This window comes from Brachyistius frenatus, unplaced genomic scaffold (assembly GCF_029030835.1).
Source record: "Brachyistius frenatus isolate BFR_SWC_R1_liver_20210118 unplaced genomic scaffold, ASM2903083v1 Contig_86, whole genome shotgun sequence".
NCBI lineage: Eukaryota > Metazoa > Chordata > Actinopteri > Embiotocidae > Brachyistius > Brachyistius frenatus.
This window is the reverse complement of record NW_027210685.1, coordinates 1,737,931-1,752,473: the sequence shown is the minus strand read 5'-3', so window position 1 is coordinate 1,752,473 and position 14,543 is coordinate 1,737,931. Positions and strand designations below refer to the sequence as shown.

Sequence of the window (14,543 nt, the reverse complement as noted above, 5' to 3'; positions counted from 1 at the left end):
TATTCCACTCTGCTGACAGTAAACTTGTCCATGTATGTGATTGCTTGTATGCTGCAAAACACCTCCCGTTTCATGTGAACATGCTCCTAGCTAGATTGGGAAACCCTAAGTTGACAGAGTTGATAACCACTGTTGTGTGACCACTTAGCGTGATTAAGTTTGTTGGGCTTGGTTAAGCCAGATACTGTCACACAAAAAAGCTTCCAAGAGTAACTGGTTTGTTCCTGTAGGCATCACATGGCGATGTGGATGTGAACAAAAACAATCACGTGTAGAACAGGAAAGTGTGTTTGTATATGTGTCCCTAAACAGCTTGTGAGGCCAACTCCAGTGCTTCACTCGTGCTGGTCATGTACCATGGTCAGTTCAATCTAAAGCAACACAAACAAGCAGAGAATACAGAAAAAAGACTGGAGGGTCACAATAGCCATGCTCAGCCAGACATTAAGCACAGTTGACATATATTTATATACAGTTTATACATAAAATAGTGAAATAAAATCCATAAAACCAAGAATATAAGAGCACGTTCATTGGCAAGAAAGTAGTAAATAATCAATCACTTAAAGGTTACAGCACCTTGAATGGTGAATGTAATTAAAGTGTGACAGTGTGATATAGTATCTATATCAGGTAAGAATAGCACTAATCTTAATATGCATAACAGCATTTGTAACTAACAAAAATCCATAGACAGTGTAATTAAATGCTCATTGAAGGATGGTTTACATTGTCTTCAGAGCTGACTGAACAAGCAAGCAATATATGACATGTCCTGGTTATAAAAGGAAAAAAGGAGACAGAAACCACATGGTCATCCTTTGTTTATTGACGAGTATCCTGGAAGCCTGTCACTTTAGTACACCGGGCTGTTGCGGATCCCACAGCACAACACCATGCTGAAAATCATCTCAAAGATCTGGGAGGATGAACACAAACAGGTGATGATTAGATAGCTTGACACTTGGGCAGAGTTGTTAAGTCTAAATTACAATGAGGCATGAAAAGATTATAGCAATATTTGATGAATTCCCTTTCTTTGCAATATCGTGATAAGAAGAATGCTACATCTATATTTTTATGTAATAAGTATGGAGGTATATTAAGAGGGTTATTTGACTTAATTTACAGATTGCTGTTACTTCATGTTAAAAAAAAAAACTTTGGCCACGCAGGACTAAAATATATTGTGAAATATCATGTCATATTTTTTTCCCCCTGTAAAATGCAATGTTGGTAACAGTTTTTTGTTACCAATATTGCATTTTAACTATACTTTAAGTATATGTCTTTTGGGAAACTGGTGCAGCTGAACCAGCATAAATGAAAACTTCTACATCTGACTTATAGGTTGCATTTATAATCATTTATTGATTATGGCATAGATGCAGTAAATGAGCACCCCCCCAAAAGTCTACAGACACCCACTGCCGGGTTTACATTACCATGTGGTGGAGTGTAGATAAAACATAGTAACATAACAGATGTCAGGCTCTGTACAAATGTATATTATAGGGTTCCCAGCCAAAAAAGTAGAATTTCCATGATCCATAATGAACAGGAACACAGTCCACCTCTGTGCTAATAAGACAAAATCTACCCATAATATTTTATTCCCAGAAATTTGCCAGCTGTATTTACTGGTTCACATGTTTTCAAAACAAACTGTAACGTTTTTTTTTTTTTCGCTGCTTAAAAAAATAAACTAAATAAAATATATCTTATTAAATGGAAACAAAATTAATTTGCTTACTAATGAATGAAAATCTCTGGTCTTCCCCAGCCTAAAGATTCTCCTCCACTGGGCTGCAGCAGAGCAGTAATGGGAGCAGCATGCTTTTTGTTGGCATGGCTGCAAAGGGCACCCTCTAATTTTTTTTTAAAGATCAATCGTAGTTTTACAAATTTTACATCTGGCTTTTTTGTTGACAACTCAACGCATCACTGAAGTTATTGTTTTGTGGCCAAAGGTGTTTATTTGACTGAAGTAATAAAAGCACTCGGAAAACAAGTTAAATAACACGATAGAAAATACCTCATGGAAAATATTACATTTTGATAAATAGCAACTGAAATTTTAAAATGCGACAAACAAGATTCTATGAAATTCCATGACTGCCGTTATGTTCTCACCATAATAACTGCAACCACCAGGGCAGCAATACCAATCAGATAAATCTTATCTGAGAACAATTCCTGGATCCTGTGGTGGCAACTCTGTAAAGGAAAATATCAAAATAGTAATTCAATTTCCAGTATGGTGGTATCGCCTCAGACTAAAATTAGAGTTTATAATGTATAATGGCCACATTATTTTCCTAAACTTAACCAAGCTGTTTTTGTTGACTTTACCATCACCAAATTGTAATAATTGTTAAACATGCTGATATTTTTTAACCAGAAACAAATGCTGCACAGCTAAAAGAATGTGAGAAATGTGTGTGAAATGGTGGTAACCTATATATCTTCCATTTTTTGGGGGTTTGTCAGCTAAATTTACTTGACAGAAATAATGAGATAAGAGCTGCTGATCAGAATGTTCTGGTAAAAGGGGGTTTCAGTTGCCAAAAGTTCACAGATCAGTTATAGAAATAGGTGGTAGAAAATAGGACACTAAATGGAAACAATAGGACACACAATAATGACTCACAATGCATTAAAAAAAACCCACTTGAAACCAGCAATGAGCCATGATAAATAACAACTCAACTTAGATTCTTTTACATATATATCTACAACTGTAACGGTTAAATATCAGCTTTTTGCAAATTTTGTTGTTATTTGTGGAGCTGTTTAGCAAGTGCATATTATTTTTCTCAAACTACTATCGGCTGTAGATTTCCTCCTCCTCTACATATCGCACGAGGCAATTGTTGAAAAAAAAATCATTAGCATTACAGTGCATCTTTCCTTTGCTCTTAATGGGTCATCAGTGTATTGAAAAAACACAATCTCCACAATTTATGGTATTTGGGTTTTTATCTTGTATTTCAAAGAAGCTATAAGACCAATCTGAATGACAAATAACAACCAAGATAATAGATACATAAAAACACAGAAATGTGTTCTGTTAAGACAAGCTGACATTAAACATCTAAATCAATTTAATTATGTTAAATGACTACGGGTAAAGTATTGAAATGGAACAGGCGTTCACAAAACAGGCAAGATTCTACCCAGTGGTGTTAATTCTTTTTTTAAAAACTGTATTTTAACCATCCCCTAGATTAACTGAAGAAAATAAAAACCCAATGCCCTGCTACACTAATACAATATATTTATTACAATAATAAAGCCAAAAAAATAAAGTACATTCAATTTTTTTCCCTTATCACTGCCACAAAATGAGTGTGTAGAGACATTGTCTGCAATATTTTTGCCCCACTACAATTTCCAAACATATTTGACATATAGCAGATGTATGAAACACAGCCATTATTTCTTATTAGTTACAAATTTGACAAGACTAGATGTCTTCTGAAACTTTCCATCTTCCTTTAGAGCTGTCAACTTGTGTACTTCATGGACCATGTGTATATGTGTGATATATACATTTAGGGCCTGATTTATGAAAGGTTTTTTTTCACCTTTTAGTTTTTCCCGCAGTATTTACTTTCTTGCCAATGGGATCAGATGTCTTTTTCCTTTTGCGGTCGATCTGTTTTCCATTGCTGGAATCACTTTAACATACGCAAACCACTCATTTAAATACAGTGATTTGCACCTGATTTCAACGACGCAATTACTCTTAGTAAATCACCCGCAAAACGAGTACAGTGAACCCTGGTTTTTCGCGGGGGTTACGTTCCAAATAGAAACCGTGATAGGCGAAATACATGAAGTAGTAACCTTTATTTGATTTGATTTTGATTTTTTTGATTTTATACACTTTATTAATCCCCGAGGGGAAATTTCTTCACTACAGCAGGGGGGCTCTCTTTATTTTACAATTGAAATAGATAGAACTGGACATTAAATATATCTACGTTACATATAGTCGTAATGTGATTTCAATGCACGATGCAAATCCGTGAAGCAGCGAGACCGTGAAAGGTGAACCGCGTTATAGCGAGGGTTCACTGTAATTTGAGATCTTAGTAAATCCGGTGTATTTTTATGATCATGGTGTTGGTTTCAAATGTATATGCATGTAATTATATATAAATTAGGCAATACTGTATTTAAAATCAATTTACTTTCTATTTCAATATGTCCGACGTTTAATTATTTTCCCCTCTGTATATCAACTGAAAGGCTACTAAAGGTAAGATCGAAATAAAGTGCATAATGTGGTGGAATATTCATTCTGAAATTTGACCTCCTCAAAGTGATTGAGCTGCTTTTTATCCAGCTACAATGTGAACACAGCTTCTCCATCTTTTAATGCATAAAAGTGGTAATTAAAACTTTGCAATAAATGATCACACTTACAATCGTGTATGCTTGGCTGGGGCAAAGGTCAGTCAGGCCGAGCTTGTCTGTCAAGTGTGTCAAAAAAGTGGATCCCTGGCCTTTACCACAGCAGTTCAGCTGAAACACAAAAACAACACAGAATTTACCTCATGAATATGATTTTATAGTTTCCACTGCAGCCTAGTAGCGGTGGATGCCATGCTGCCGTGTCCTTAGTAGCAGGGTAAACCCTTGCCAGTCTCCTCCTCTGTCCTTAGTGCCTAAATTGTGTTGAAGCCTAAAGATGTTTTGTCTTTGTAAAGTCTGTCTGTGTTCAGCTCTTACAATTAGTTTCTACCTGAATCTCTATGGTTTGGAGTTTAGTTTCTCCAACTATTCCTAGTCTACAAGTTGTTCATACTACACAATGTCATGTTTTCTGTTATTAACTTTAATTATACATCATCAGATGTGTTAGAACTTTATATAAAGTGCCATTATTTTCTGTTCCTGGGTGTGAAAGCATTTCAAAATTCTAATTTCAAGGTATCAGGTTTCAGTTGCTTGTAAGGACACAATCAAAGTTTTTCAACAAATCTTCCAGATAATGTACTACAATACGTATGTTTTTGTTATAGCATAAACTCATAAGAAGTCATGCTTCAATTGATGAACATGGCATGAATGATTGCTCAGAATACTTTGGGGGCCTCTGTCTGACTGTGCTGTTTCTGTGAAAACACAAGAAGTTAGATGCGCAAATCCGAGGTCTAACAAATTAAAAATACCGTCATTGTTGCAATTAAAAAAATTTAAAAAAATTTTTTTTTATCATCGTTAGCCAGTTACCCAAATTAATCCAAAAAGGACCTGGATTCCTAAAATCAACTGATTTCAAATTTGAATTTAAGCTGTCTGATGAAGTGTTTCTTTTTGCATACCACCTTGTCATGTATTGTTAATTTCTAGCTTTACATTTCTATGTACAGGCTTATAGTGGAAGTGATCCAACTTGAGTTGAGTAAGTCACATAATTCTATGGAGAGAATGAAAGCGATCTGGCAGGAATGCAAGAAATAGCTTTTTCCACTTTTCGCATGATGCCATAGACATTTCGAATCCATTGTTCTGACTGTATTGTAACACTACAGATTTAGTCAGTGTAATTAGGAGAATTGCAATGCTTGACAATAATGAAAATTTTAATTCCAAACGTGTGGCCATGGTATTATACTGTCTTTGCATTATGATTGTTTTGTGTTGTGAATTTTGGTTTAAGCAGCTAATTAAAAAATGCAGTACAAGCAGTTCAGTTTAAGCAGTTAAAGTAAATGTTAATAACGTGTATAAGTCGAAAACAACATTTTTGCATTATTACATGCACACTGATTAAAGGAAATACTGCCTTTGTCCCTGGCTTTCATGATGATATGGATGTAAGACGTTTGCAGCACAAGTGCTTTTTTTTTTCCTGAATAAAACTGCAGTGTATTGGAAACATGTTGTCTCATTACATAGCATTCATTACAACCTCAACAAGTATTATTATATACGGCCACTGATTTGTATTTACACGAGTGGACAGTATGGTATTTACACGGACATACTATTTTTGTCTTGGTGTAGGTTAGTGGTTTTCATAATTTCATTTCAACTCCTGAAGTTGTTTAGGCGATATATCTATGTGACCCGTATTGACTGTGATGTATTGTCAGCTCTGCTCACAAGAACAAAGCTTCAGTTTGATTCAGTCTTGTCTTCAAACTTACAGCAATGGCAAGCACAACTAAAACACTATTGTGACGGCCTCAGTCATCAGTCCTTTCTTCTTGTTTAGCTCTCTGTTTCCTGTTGTGTGTGCAGTGCCTGCCCCTTTGCTGTGCTAATTTGGGGCCATTTCCAATCCCTACACACTAACACTGTGTGTTCGCAGACAGTGTCTGCTACATTGAGTGTCATTCCAAACCAATTACCCTTAAGTGGGAGGGGGATATAAGGCCCTCCAACACCGGGTCTGCATCAATGCAGGCTTACAAACCACCAAGTGAAGCACTGCTTTATAGTCCTGAATGAAATACCCTATACCTACAAATGTAAGTTCCTTGCAGTTATTATCAGTTGAGTTACATCACCTCAAACCAACATTAGAAAAACTGTTTCAATTGACACATGACAGAATGAGAGGTCTGTATTTTGGAACAAACATACCGTTGAGTAGCTGAGACAACAGTACATGTTTTGATTGTTTGACTTGATGCCTGTGTTATACAATTTCAGGGAATGTGAAAAAAAAAATCCAAGGGCCTAATTAAATTAAGAATCGTAAACGTTAGGATATCTTTCTGATATTTCTTCCTGACAGGTTTATCATCTTCTGGTCCATCTTGCTCTCTCTCTCTCTCCAGATAGCCATGGGTGTGGTATTTAGGCCCTCCCTCTTTATTAAGAGACCCTCCACAGCCATGAGTGTGACTACATAAATGTGTAGGGGCCAGATTGGAATTTGGCCCTGGTCTCCTAGTTCATGTTCTTAAAGAGCTTAAAGCCAGGCTTTCCCACTGTTCTTGCTCTCTCTCTCCGGACAGCCAAACTCCTGGCAACCGGCACTCACTGGTATTCTCATTGAATTAAAATGTTAATTTATGTAGCGTGATATGGTCTCAGGCAAATATCAAACATCCGGTGATCTTAAAGTCACACAAAACTTACAAAACAGGACACCACTTGTTTACACTTAAAAACTTTCAAAAGCTTTCATGCCATAAAAACCTAGTGGTCCAGAATTACACAGGATCAACTAAATATTTTCCCACCTCAAGCTGAGGTCTGGTTGTCAAACAGGAAACCTGGATATCTCTAAGTAATGGACTTCAAAGGAAACCAAAATCCACAAATGGGGGATTCTTCCTCCTCTACTGACTGTTAACATGACAATGTGACCCCAAGACTCTTTTCAGACAATCCCCTGGAGAATAAATCAGGCCATGTACTCTGCAGACTGCAGAACACATTCCTACCAAAAGTCTCACGTGATCGCATTGATCCCATCTCACTATGTGCGTGAGTACTGCCCCTGCAATCTCTGTCATGGTGAAAATGAGACAAGAGAAAGTTATTGTCCTCTCATGGTTTTCATGTTTTCATTCTGTGATTGTCTCTGTGATTCTGTGAATGTTTCTTATGTAAATAATTAATCTTTGTGTTAATTGGGCATATAAATAATGTTTACAAGCCATGCTTATGTATTAATCTGTCTATAGTTTCTCATTCATTAAAAATATCAATTCCCATCAAGTGTTTAGTTAAACAAATAAGTGTTTACATTTTTAGTCATGTTGGGCCAATAATGGACTCTTTTATTCTTTGCCGTAACAAATATAATCCAATCACCCAGATTCTTAAAAGAAGGCATTTTTTCCCCTTTTCAGGATGCAGCAGAAGTAGATGTTTAATTTGATACTTCACACACTTCCAGCCATTTCACCGATAAAGACTGTAAAACCGCTCTCAGACACTCACTTTCTTCTCATTTTTACTTCTTGTCTTTCTTTTGTTTTCAGACTTTTATTTTCTTATTTTAAAGCGAAGTAACTTTCCAGCCAAGTTAAGATCCAACGCGACCTAAACTGCTATTCGTCATTAATTATTCATTTTTTCTACTTTTTTAACTCAGTTAGTCACTTTGAAAACGTTGAGAAGCTTGACCAGCAAACCTCCCTTTTGAAAGTAATCCAGTGAAGATAAGTTTAGTCATTAGCCATTAGAAGCCTATCCGAGATATTTGTACATTGCCTGCTTTGCCAGTAGATGTCCCACTGGCTCTTCTCTATGCTGATTGGCTGAGAAATCTCAACAAACAGAGCTGTTGCATAACAAGCCAGTATGCCGTGGACTCCAGCATCAAACTTCAGAAAAAGCCCCACAGTTTGTTGCCACCGAGCCTCGGATGACTTGGAAAACAACAGACCATCCTGACCCACCAGAGACTCTCTTGCCGTCGCAACTAAATTATCACAAGTATGCCAAGTGAGTTTGTGCTGATACATTGAGTTGATATCCGATAGATTATGAATTTCTGAATTGTATTAATTTCTTATCAATTATATCAGAAAGTAGCTCCATTTTTTTATAGCCTAACAATTATTTGCTCCAACCATCACTCTGTTAGCTCAGAAATTCTTTTCGTTTCATCAAGAATCCATATGCCAAAATAACTATTCAGATGATCATCATTCACCCAGTAAAACGTGGCAGGCTTGCAGACTTTATGGTACAATCGCCACTGTACATTTACTGTATAATATAACTTCATGCATATTCCTGACATACTGTAGCTGGTTGGCCATTTCTGTGACTTGCATATACAAGTAAAAATAAAGTGTGCAAAAATGAAAAATTATGTGGATACACTGTTGCAAATGACTGACTTCTAAAACTCTTATTAGTAAACCTCAATGTAAAAATAATACCAAAAATAATCAATATATTATAAAATAATTACCTTTAGTATTTTGAGCATATATCTTGTTACAAATGAGGCCACTTGCTGCTCTGCAGTAAGCTCCCTGGTATCACGTGATTCTTCCACCAGCTTTGATATTTATTTTTATGTTTACAATACTGCAATGAAAAGGTGATGCTTCTGGGGAAAAATGTTTTATTTTTTCTTTCAAAGGGGGCTCCAGTTTAAAGAATAGATACATCAAATTTACAACATCTTGTGTAAATAAATGTTATAATATTAATATTTTATAATATATGTTAGGGATGAGAGATGTACTTGGCTGCAACGAGTATCCGGTACGGATAATGTCCTTTTGACGAGTACGAGTATCATTTGAGGTTGAATGCATGTTTCCATGTGGACTGTCTGCATAAATCACCCGGCTTCCCACTTATACGTTTATTGGATGAGACAATAAAACCAGGCTAATGACCTACACATAGCAATCTCAGAAGTAACTGAACAACTTCCCACACACTCTTGATCTAAGTCCCGCCCACTTCCGGAGTAAGCCCCCACCCATCAGAGTATGGATACGGATACAAATAATTTGGTTGGTTTAACAGATACAGATAATGGAGTACTCGCTTGTCCCTAGTTTATGTTCATACCGTTTCATGGAAGACCTTGAGTACAGAGCCAACAGCCCTCTTTTTGTCCTGGTCAGTGAAGCTTTGCGTCACAGCCTTGTCATACACAGAATCATAGAAGTTTATCATCTCCCTTGAAACCTGAAAAAGAAACAAGTTTGGGGTGAGGGGGGTGGGGGTGGAGAGAAAAAAGAACAGCATAGAAGAAACAAGAAACAAGAAACATTGGGTAAAAAGCACAAAACTATGGGCGATAGAAGGCATAAAGATAATGAGATGCAATGGTGGCATATAAATGCATGAACTGTGAAACAAAGAGGAGAGTAGCTCGGTGCATCATGGAAGGTCCCTCAGAGGCCTATAATTCATGACTCAGAAAATGCTCAAGGTCACCATAGCCAGTCATAAGTATAAGGTCTCTGAAAAAGGAACATTTTAAGCTAAATCTCAAAAGTAGAGCGGGTGTCTGCCTCCTAAACACAAGCTGGGAGCGGGTTCCACAGGGGAAGGGCCTGGAAGCTAAAGACTCTGCTTCCCACTTCACTTTTGGAAACAGTAAGCAAGGTTTCACTCTGGAAGCAAAGTATTCTGTAAGGATAATAGATATTTCATAAACAATGGAGATTGATTATTAAGGGCATTGTGTGACCTGGAGAAGGCCTTTGACTGTGACCCTCGGGGGTTTTGGTCGAGGGTACTGGAGGAGTACGGGTTTCTGGGGCCACTGCAATGGGGCCATTTGGTCTCAACTTCAGTTAGAGCTGTGTTGGCATTCTTGGCAATAAGTCAGCCACGTTTCCATTGGATGCTGGCCTCTGCCAAGGCTATCTTTTGTCACTGAATCTGTTTTTTGAGCTTCATAGACAGGATATCTAGGCGCAGCCAGGGGCAGGAGAACCTCAGGTTTGGGGGTCCAAGGATCGCTTGTCCAACACACACTGGGGCGGTTTGCAACCGAGTGTGAAGTGGCAGGGATGAGAGTCAGCACCTCCAAATCTGAGGCCATGGTGCTCTGCAGAAAACCAGTGGATCGCTGGTTCACGTTAAAAGACAAATCTTTCAATTTATCAATTTACGTTCTGATCCTCGCCCTATGGTCAGGAGCTCTGAGTTGTGACTGAAAAAATGAAATCGCAGTTATAAGCAGTTGAGATTAGTTTCTTCTGCAGGTCCAGGACCAAGCACAAAACCTCATGGAACTTGATAACTAATAACTGATGACTAACTTTTGTGCACATGGAACACTTGAGCAAATTTAAAATCAATTAGATAGATATGATTACAACCAACCCAGTGACTGAAAATCTTCAAACCATTCTTGTTTAGATGGTCACATAATTGATTTGCAATGTCTTTTTCAAGAGCTTTAGAAAAAAAGGGGAGATTCGTTGTTGGTTTATAGTTTGCTAATACGCCTGAATCAAGAATGGACTTTTTAAGTATTGGTTGAATTACAGCACCCTAAAAATCCTGTGGCACATAATCTCTTAATAATGACAGATTAATTTGATCTAATATTGAAGTCTTAATTAAGGGTAAAACATCGTTGAGCAGTCTTGTTGAGATTGGGTCTAAAAGACAATGATTATTTAGATAAAGCAATTGTTGCAGTTATGCAGACAGCTATAGGAAGGATATGCCCAAATTTGTCTGCAATTTTATTAGTATGGTTCATGAAGAGCTAAAGGAATACAAGGCTCAACCGAGCTGTGACTCTTTGTCAACCCGGCTGCGGCACTTAAGAGTAGCCTGGGGTTGTTCTTGTTTTCCTCTTTAAATGATGAATCATATGCAGTTCTTGCATTGCAGAGGGCTTTCTAATATGTTGATAGATTTTCCTTCCAAGCTACATAAAATTATTCTAAATTGTCTGCTTTAAAGAGAGCCTTGTGTTCTGTAACAAGAAGCCTTCTCTGATTCATTACTTTACTTTAATTTAGTTCAACCCAGAAGGTAATTTAACAATACCAACTGTATCTCTGTTCTGATTTCCAAAATCCATAGGCTCTTGACCACCTGTATGACATTTATTTTTATATATGTTAAAGATTGCAAATTTGTTGCTTGTTTTTTAATCTGTATTATTTCCTGTCCAGTTGGATGGAAATTATAATTAATACAAGACAAAATATCATTTGGAATGAAACTAATATACATTACTATCCAATCATAAATGATAAATTCACAAATTGAGCGACGACATGTAACATTTCTGGTTACTTTCTTTTGTTTGTGACAGGAATTACACTATTTTGAAAGATAAATTCCTCTATTGTGTAGTACACACAATATTTTTTCATACAGATGGCTAGACGTGTCTGAAAATACCTTCAAAGTGGTAAGTGTTGTTAAATAACTCCTGAACTTTTACTATCATAGGTATAGATGCTTAGCTCCATAATGGTAGAAAATGAATGGGGCCAATTTCCCAAATAAATATATTTATATATATATATATATATACCCTCTCGGGAAAAATGCATTGGGAACAATAAAACAATTGCAATTCTGGTACCATTGTAATAATAATAATAATAATAATAATAATAATAATATCTGAACACACCTTTCACGAATGTGGGTCTTGACTTGACATAATTGTCCTTAAACTTACTTTTCAGAAACTGCAATGCAACGGCATTTACTGTATTAAATGTTGCATGGCTTTTCCAACCTCTAGTGTGTGTTTGCAGTCTTACAGTATCTTTGTGCATGTAGCCCCAGATTCCAGCTGCAACTTCGCAGGCGAACAGGATGACCAGGCAGGCAAAGAACTGCAGGACAAAAAAGAAAATTGTGATAATTGCTCCATTTAAGGATTTACCTTACTTATGTTTTCCTCAAAGAACAAAAGTTATTCTATTCTGTATTGCTCACAAAGCACATTGAGTTTATCGTTAAGATCTGGCAAAACATATCAAGTGCATTTTATTTATGATAAAGCATTTGCAAAAATTAAAAGAAAGAAAGAATTTTAATTTTTTTATTTTTAGCATCATTTATATCCATTATGTGGTTAGCAGTCTTCTTTTTCCCTGTATCTGCTGACATATCTTGGTGGGTTATCTTGTGTACTGATCAGTGGAATAGCTATTGGTAGGACTGTGTACTGTGCTGCTCGTTCCAAAACAAAAAGTGGGATCAACTCAAAAAACAGCTCCAGAGCACTTCCAGATATACAGTATAAAACTCCACAACCTGTGTGACTGACTTACAGTTCCCAAAAGACACTGGGACTCTTGAATGGCACCATAGCATCCAAGGAAACCGACAACCATCATCACTGCACCAACAGCAATCAGAATGTGGACACCTACACAGACACAGTAAAGATCGACTGTTATATCCATTGCAACACACAATCATTAACAGAGGGGTGGCAGAAGTGCTGCAGAGACCTATAAAGACATCCAAGTCAAGTTAAAATAAACAGCTATTAAATTCATACAAATTGCTGGACAGTAAAAAAAAAAAAAAAAAAAAGTGAGTCGTGTTCCAGTTAAGTAAAAGTAAAGCTGCCGGTCAATTATTCAATATAATTGCAGGTTCTGCAGTTTTCTCTCTCCTCACTACATCTGCAGAAACCTCTGTCTGTGTTCTGCTGGCAGATGCGCATTTGACTTGACAGAAGATGAATGGGATGTAGCATGAAAGAAGGATGTGTGATTGTACTCAAGTTTCTCTCTGGAAACAATCCTCTCTCTTCTTTCAATATTGCTCTTCAGATGTGTAGGACAAAAATGTGAGCCACATACATACTATGCAGACCTTCATAGACCTTTCCCTATTTAATGCAAACATTGGGCCTCATTAAAAAAATCTTTCTTTAGAAGAAATTTCTTCTTAAAACCCACTTATGCAGTTTTTACAAAGATTCTAGCATTCACCAATGTTTTCTTATTCTGGATTTGTTCTTAGATAACAACAAAATGTATGCATACTCAAGAGCACATTGGGCACATCACTAGAAAACCAAAGACATTGTAGTGCATTTTTACTTTTTTATTGATTTCCTGAAGTGTTTCTGGGATTGTAATCAGTGTTTGGGCCATTTCCTCCCAGATGTCCAGAACCATCTGAGATATGACATGGGGCAGGTGAACATGATCTGGGTGTAGCTCTGGAGGTGCTGCTGCAGTCTGTGAGCTACAGGTTATTTTTAATTAGGGCCCGAGCACCGATGGTGCAAAAGCCCTAGAAAGCCCTATTGTTTTTCAAGGAATTATTTGTCTTTTTCTCATTCCTTATTATTCTTAAGTAAAGTGATTTGCCTTTTTGGAGGCTTTATCATATTCAGAAACTCATGAAAGTGGATACTCATATGCCTCCCGGTGAAAAATGTTGTATTCTAGTGGAGTCGCAAATGGGTGTGGCCAAATGGCTCGAGAGCGCCCCCTAAAGAGATGCCCCGGCGGCCACATTTACCTAAATTCACGAAATCCGGTGGACACGTGTATCACACAACTTGACAGGAAGTCCACCATTTTGAATTTAGTCGCCATTTTGGGCGATTCTTATACGTTGTACTTTGTCGAACTCCTCCTCGGGATTTTGTCGCACTGACTTGAATTTAGTTTCTATGGATAGTTAACATGTTTGGGATTAAATCTTATCAAACAAATTCGTTTTCGTCAATGCGTGTGCCCTCGACCTACCGGCCATTCTGAGTGTCTAAGTGTCTCGCCATGAAACTACAAGTTGCTTTAAATCTTATGCACATGGACCGACCTTCTCCAAACATCACAGGTATGATAACAGCCCCGCCCTGAAGACCCCTGTGGGGTAATATTCGCTCATAGTCATAGCGCCCCCTGGTGGACACTGGAAATGACACTTTTCATACGTTCTACGTCGAGCTGGTTGATCCCATGAACCTAAAGTCGGGTCACAATAACCTAAACATGTAGTTCATGATATATTGAGACATTCGTTCGACTTTGTCAATGGGCGGTTTCACCTACACGCACCAAATTTGTTGGACTTGTGTATCATACTGAGATGGACCGAAAAGTGTCTCGGCATCGTGAATTTGTTTTCGTGGATCGTTGTAGACCGTG

General features: G+C 37.3%; 1 protein-coding gene across 1 annotated transcript in view; it reads right to left on the bottom strand.

Moving 5' to 3' along the window:
• Nucleotides 1–449: 449 nt before the first annotated feature.
• LOC138627480 (CD81 protein-like) overlaps nt 450–14,543 on the bottom strand; it is a 32,556-nt gene continuing 18,462 nt past the window's right edge. The window contains exons 3-8 of the mRNA XM_069709831.1: nt 12,702–12,799; nt 12,186–12,260; nt 9,508–9,627; nt 4,432–4,530; nt 2,134–2,217; nt 450–919 (exon numbers count right to left, since the gene is read on the bottom strand). Of these exons, the coding sequence (XP_069565932.1) occupies nt 857–919; nt 2,134–2,217; nt 4,432–4,530; nt 9,508–9,627; nt 12,186–12,260; nt 12,702–12,799 (539 nt within the window). The 3' untranslated portion in view covers nt 450–856. The remainder of the gene's footprint in view (nt 920–2,133; nt 2,218–4,431; nt 4,531–9,507; nt 9,628–12,185; nt 12,261–12,701; nt 12,800–14,543) is intronic.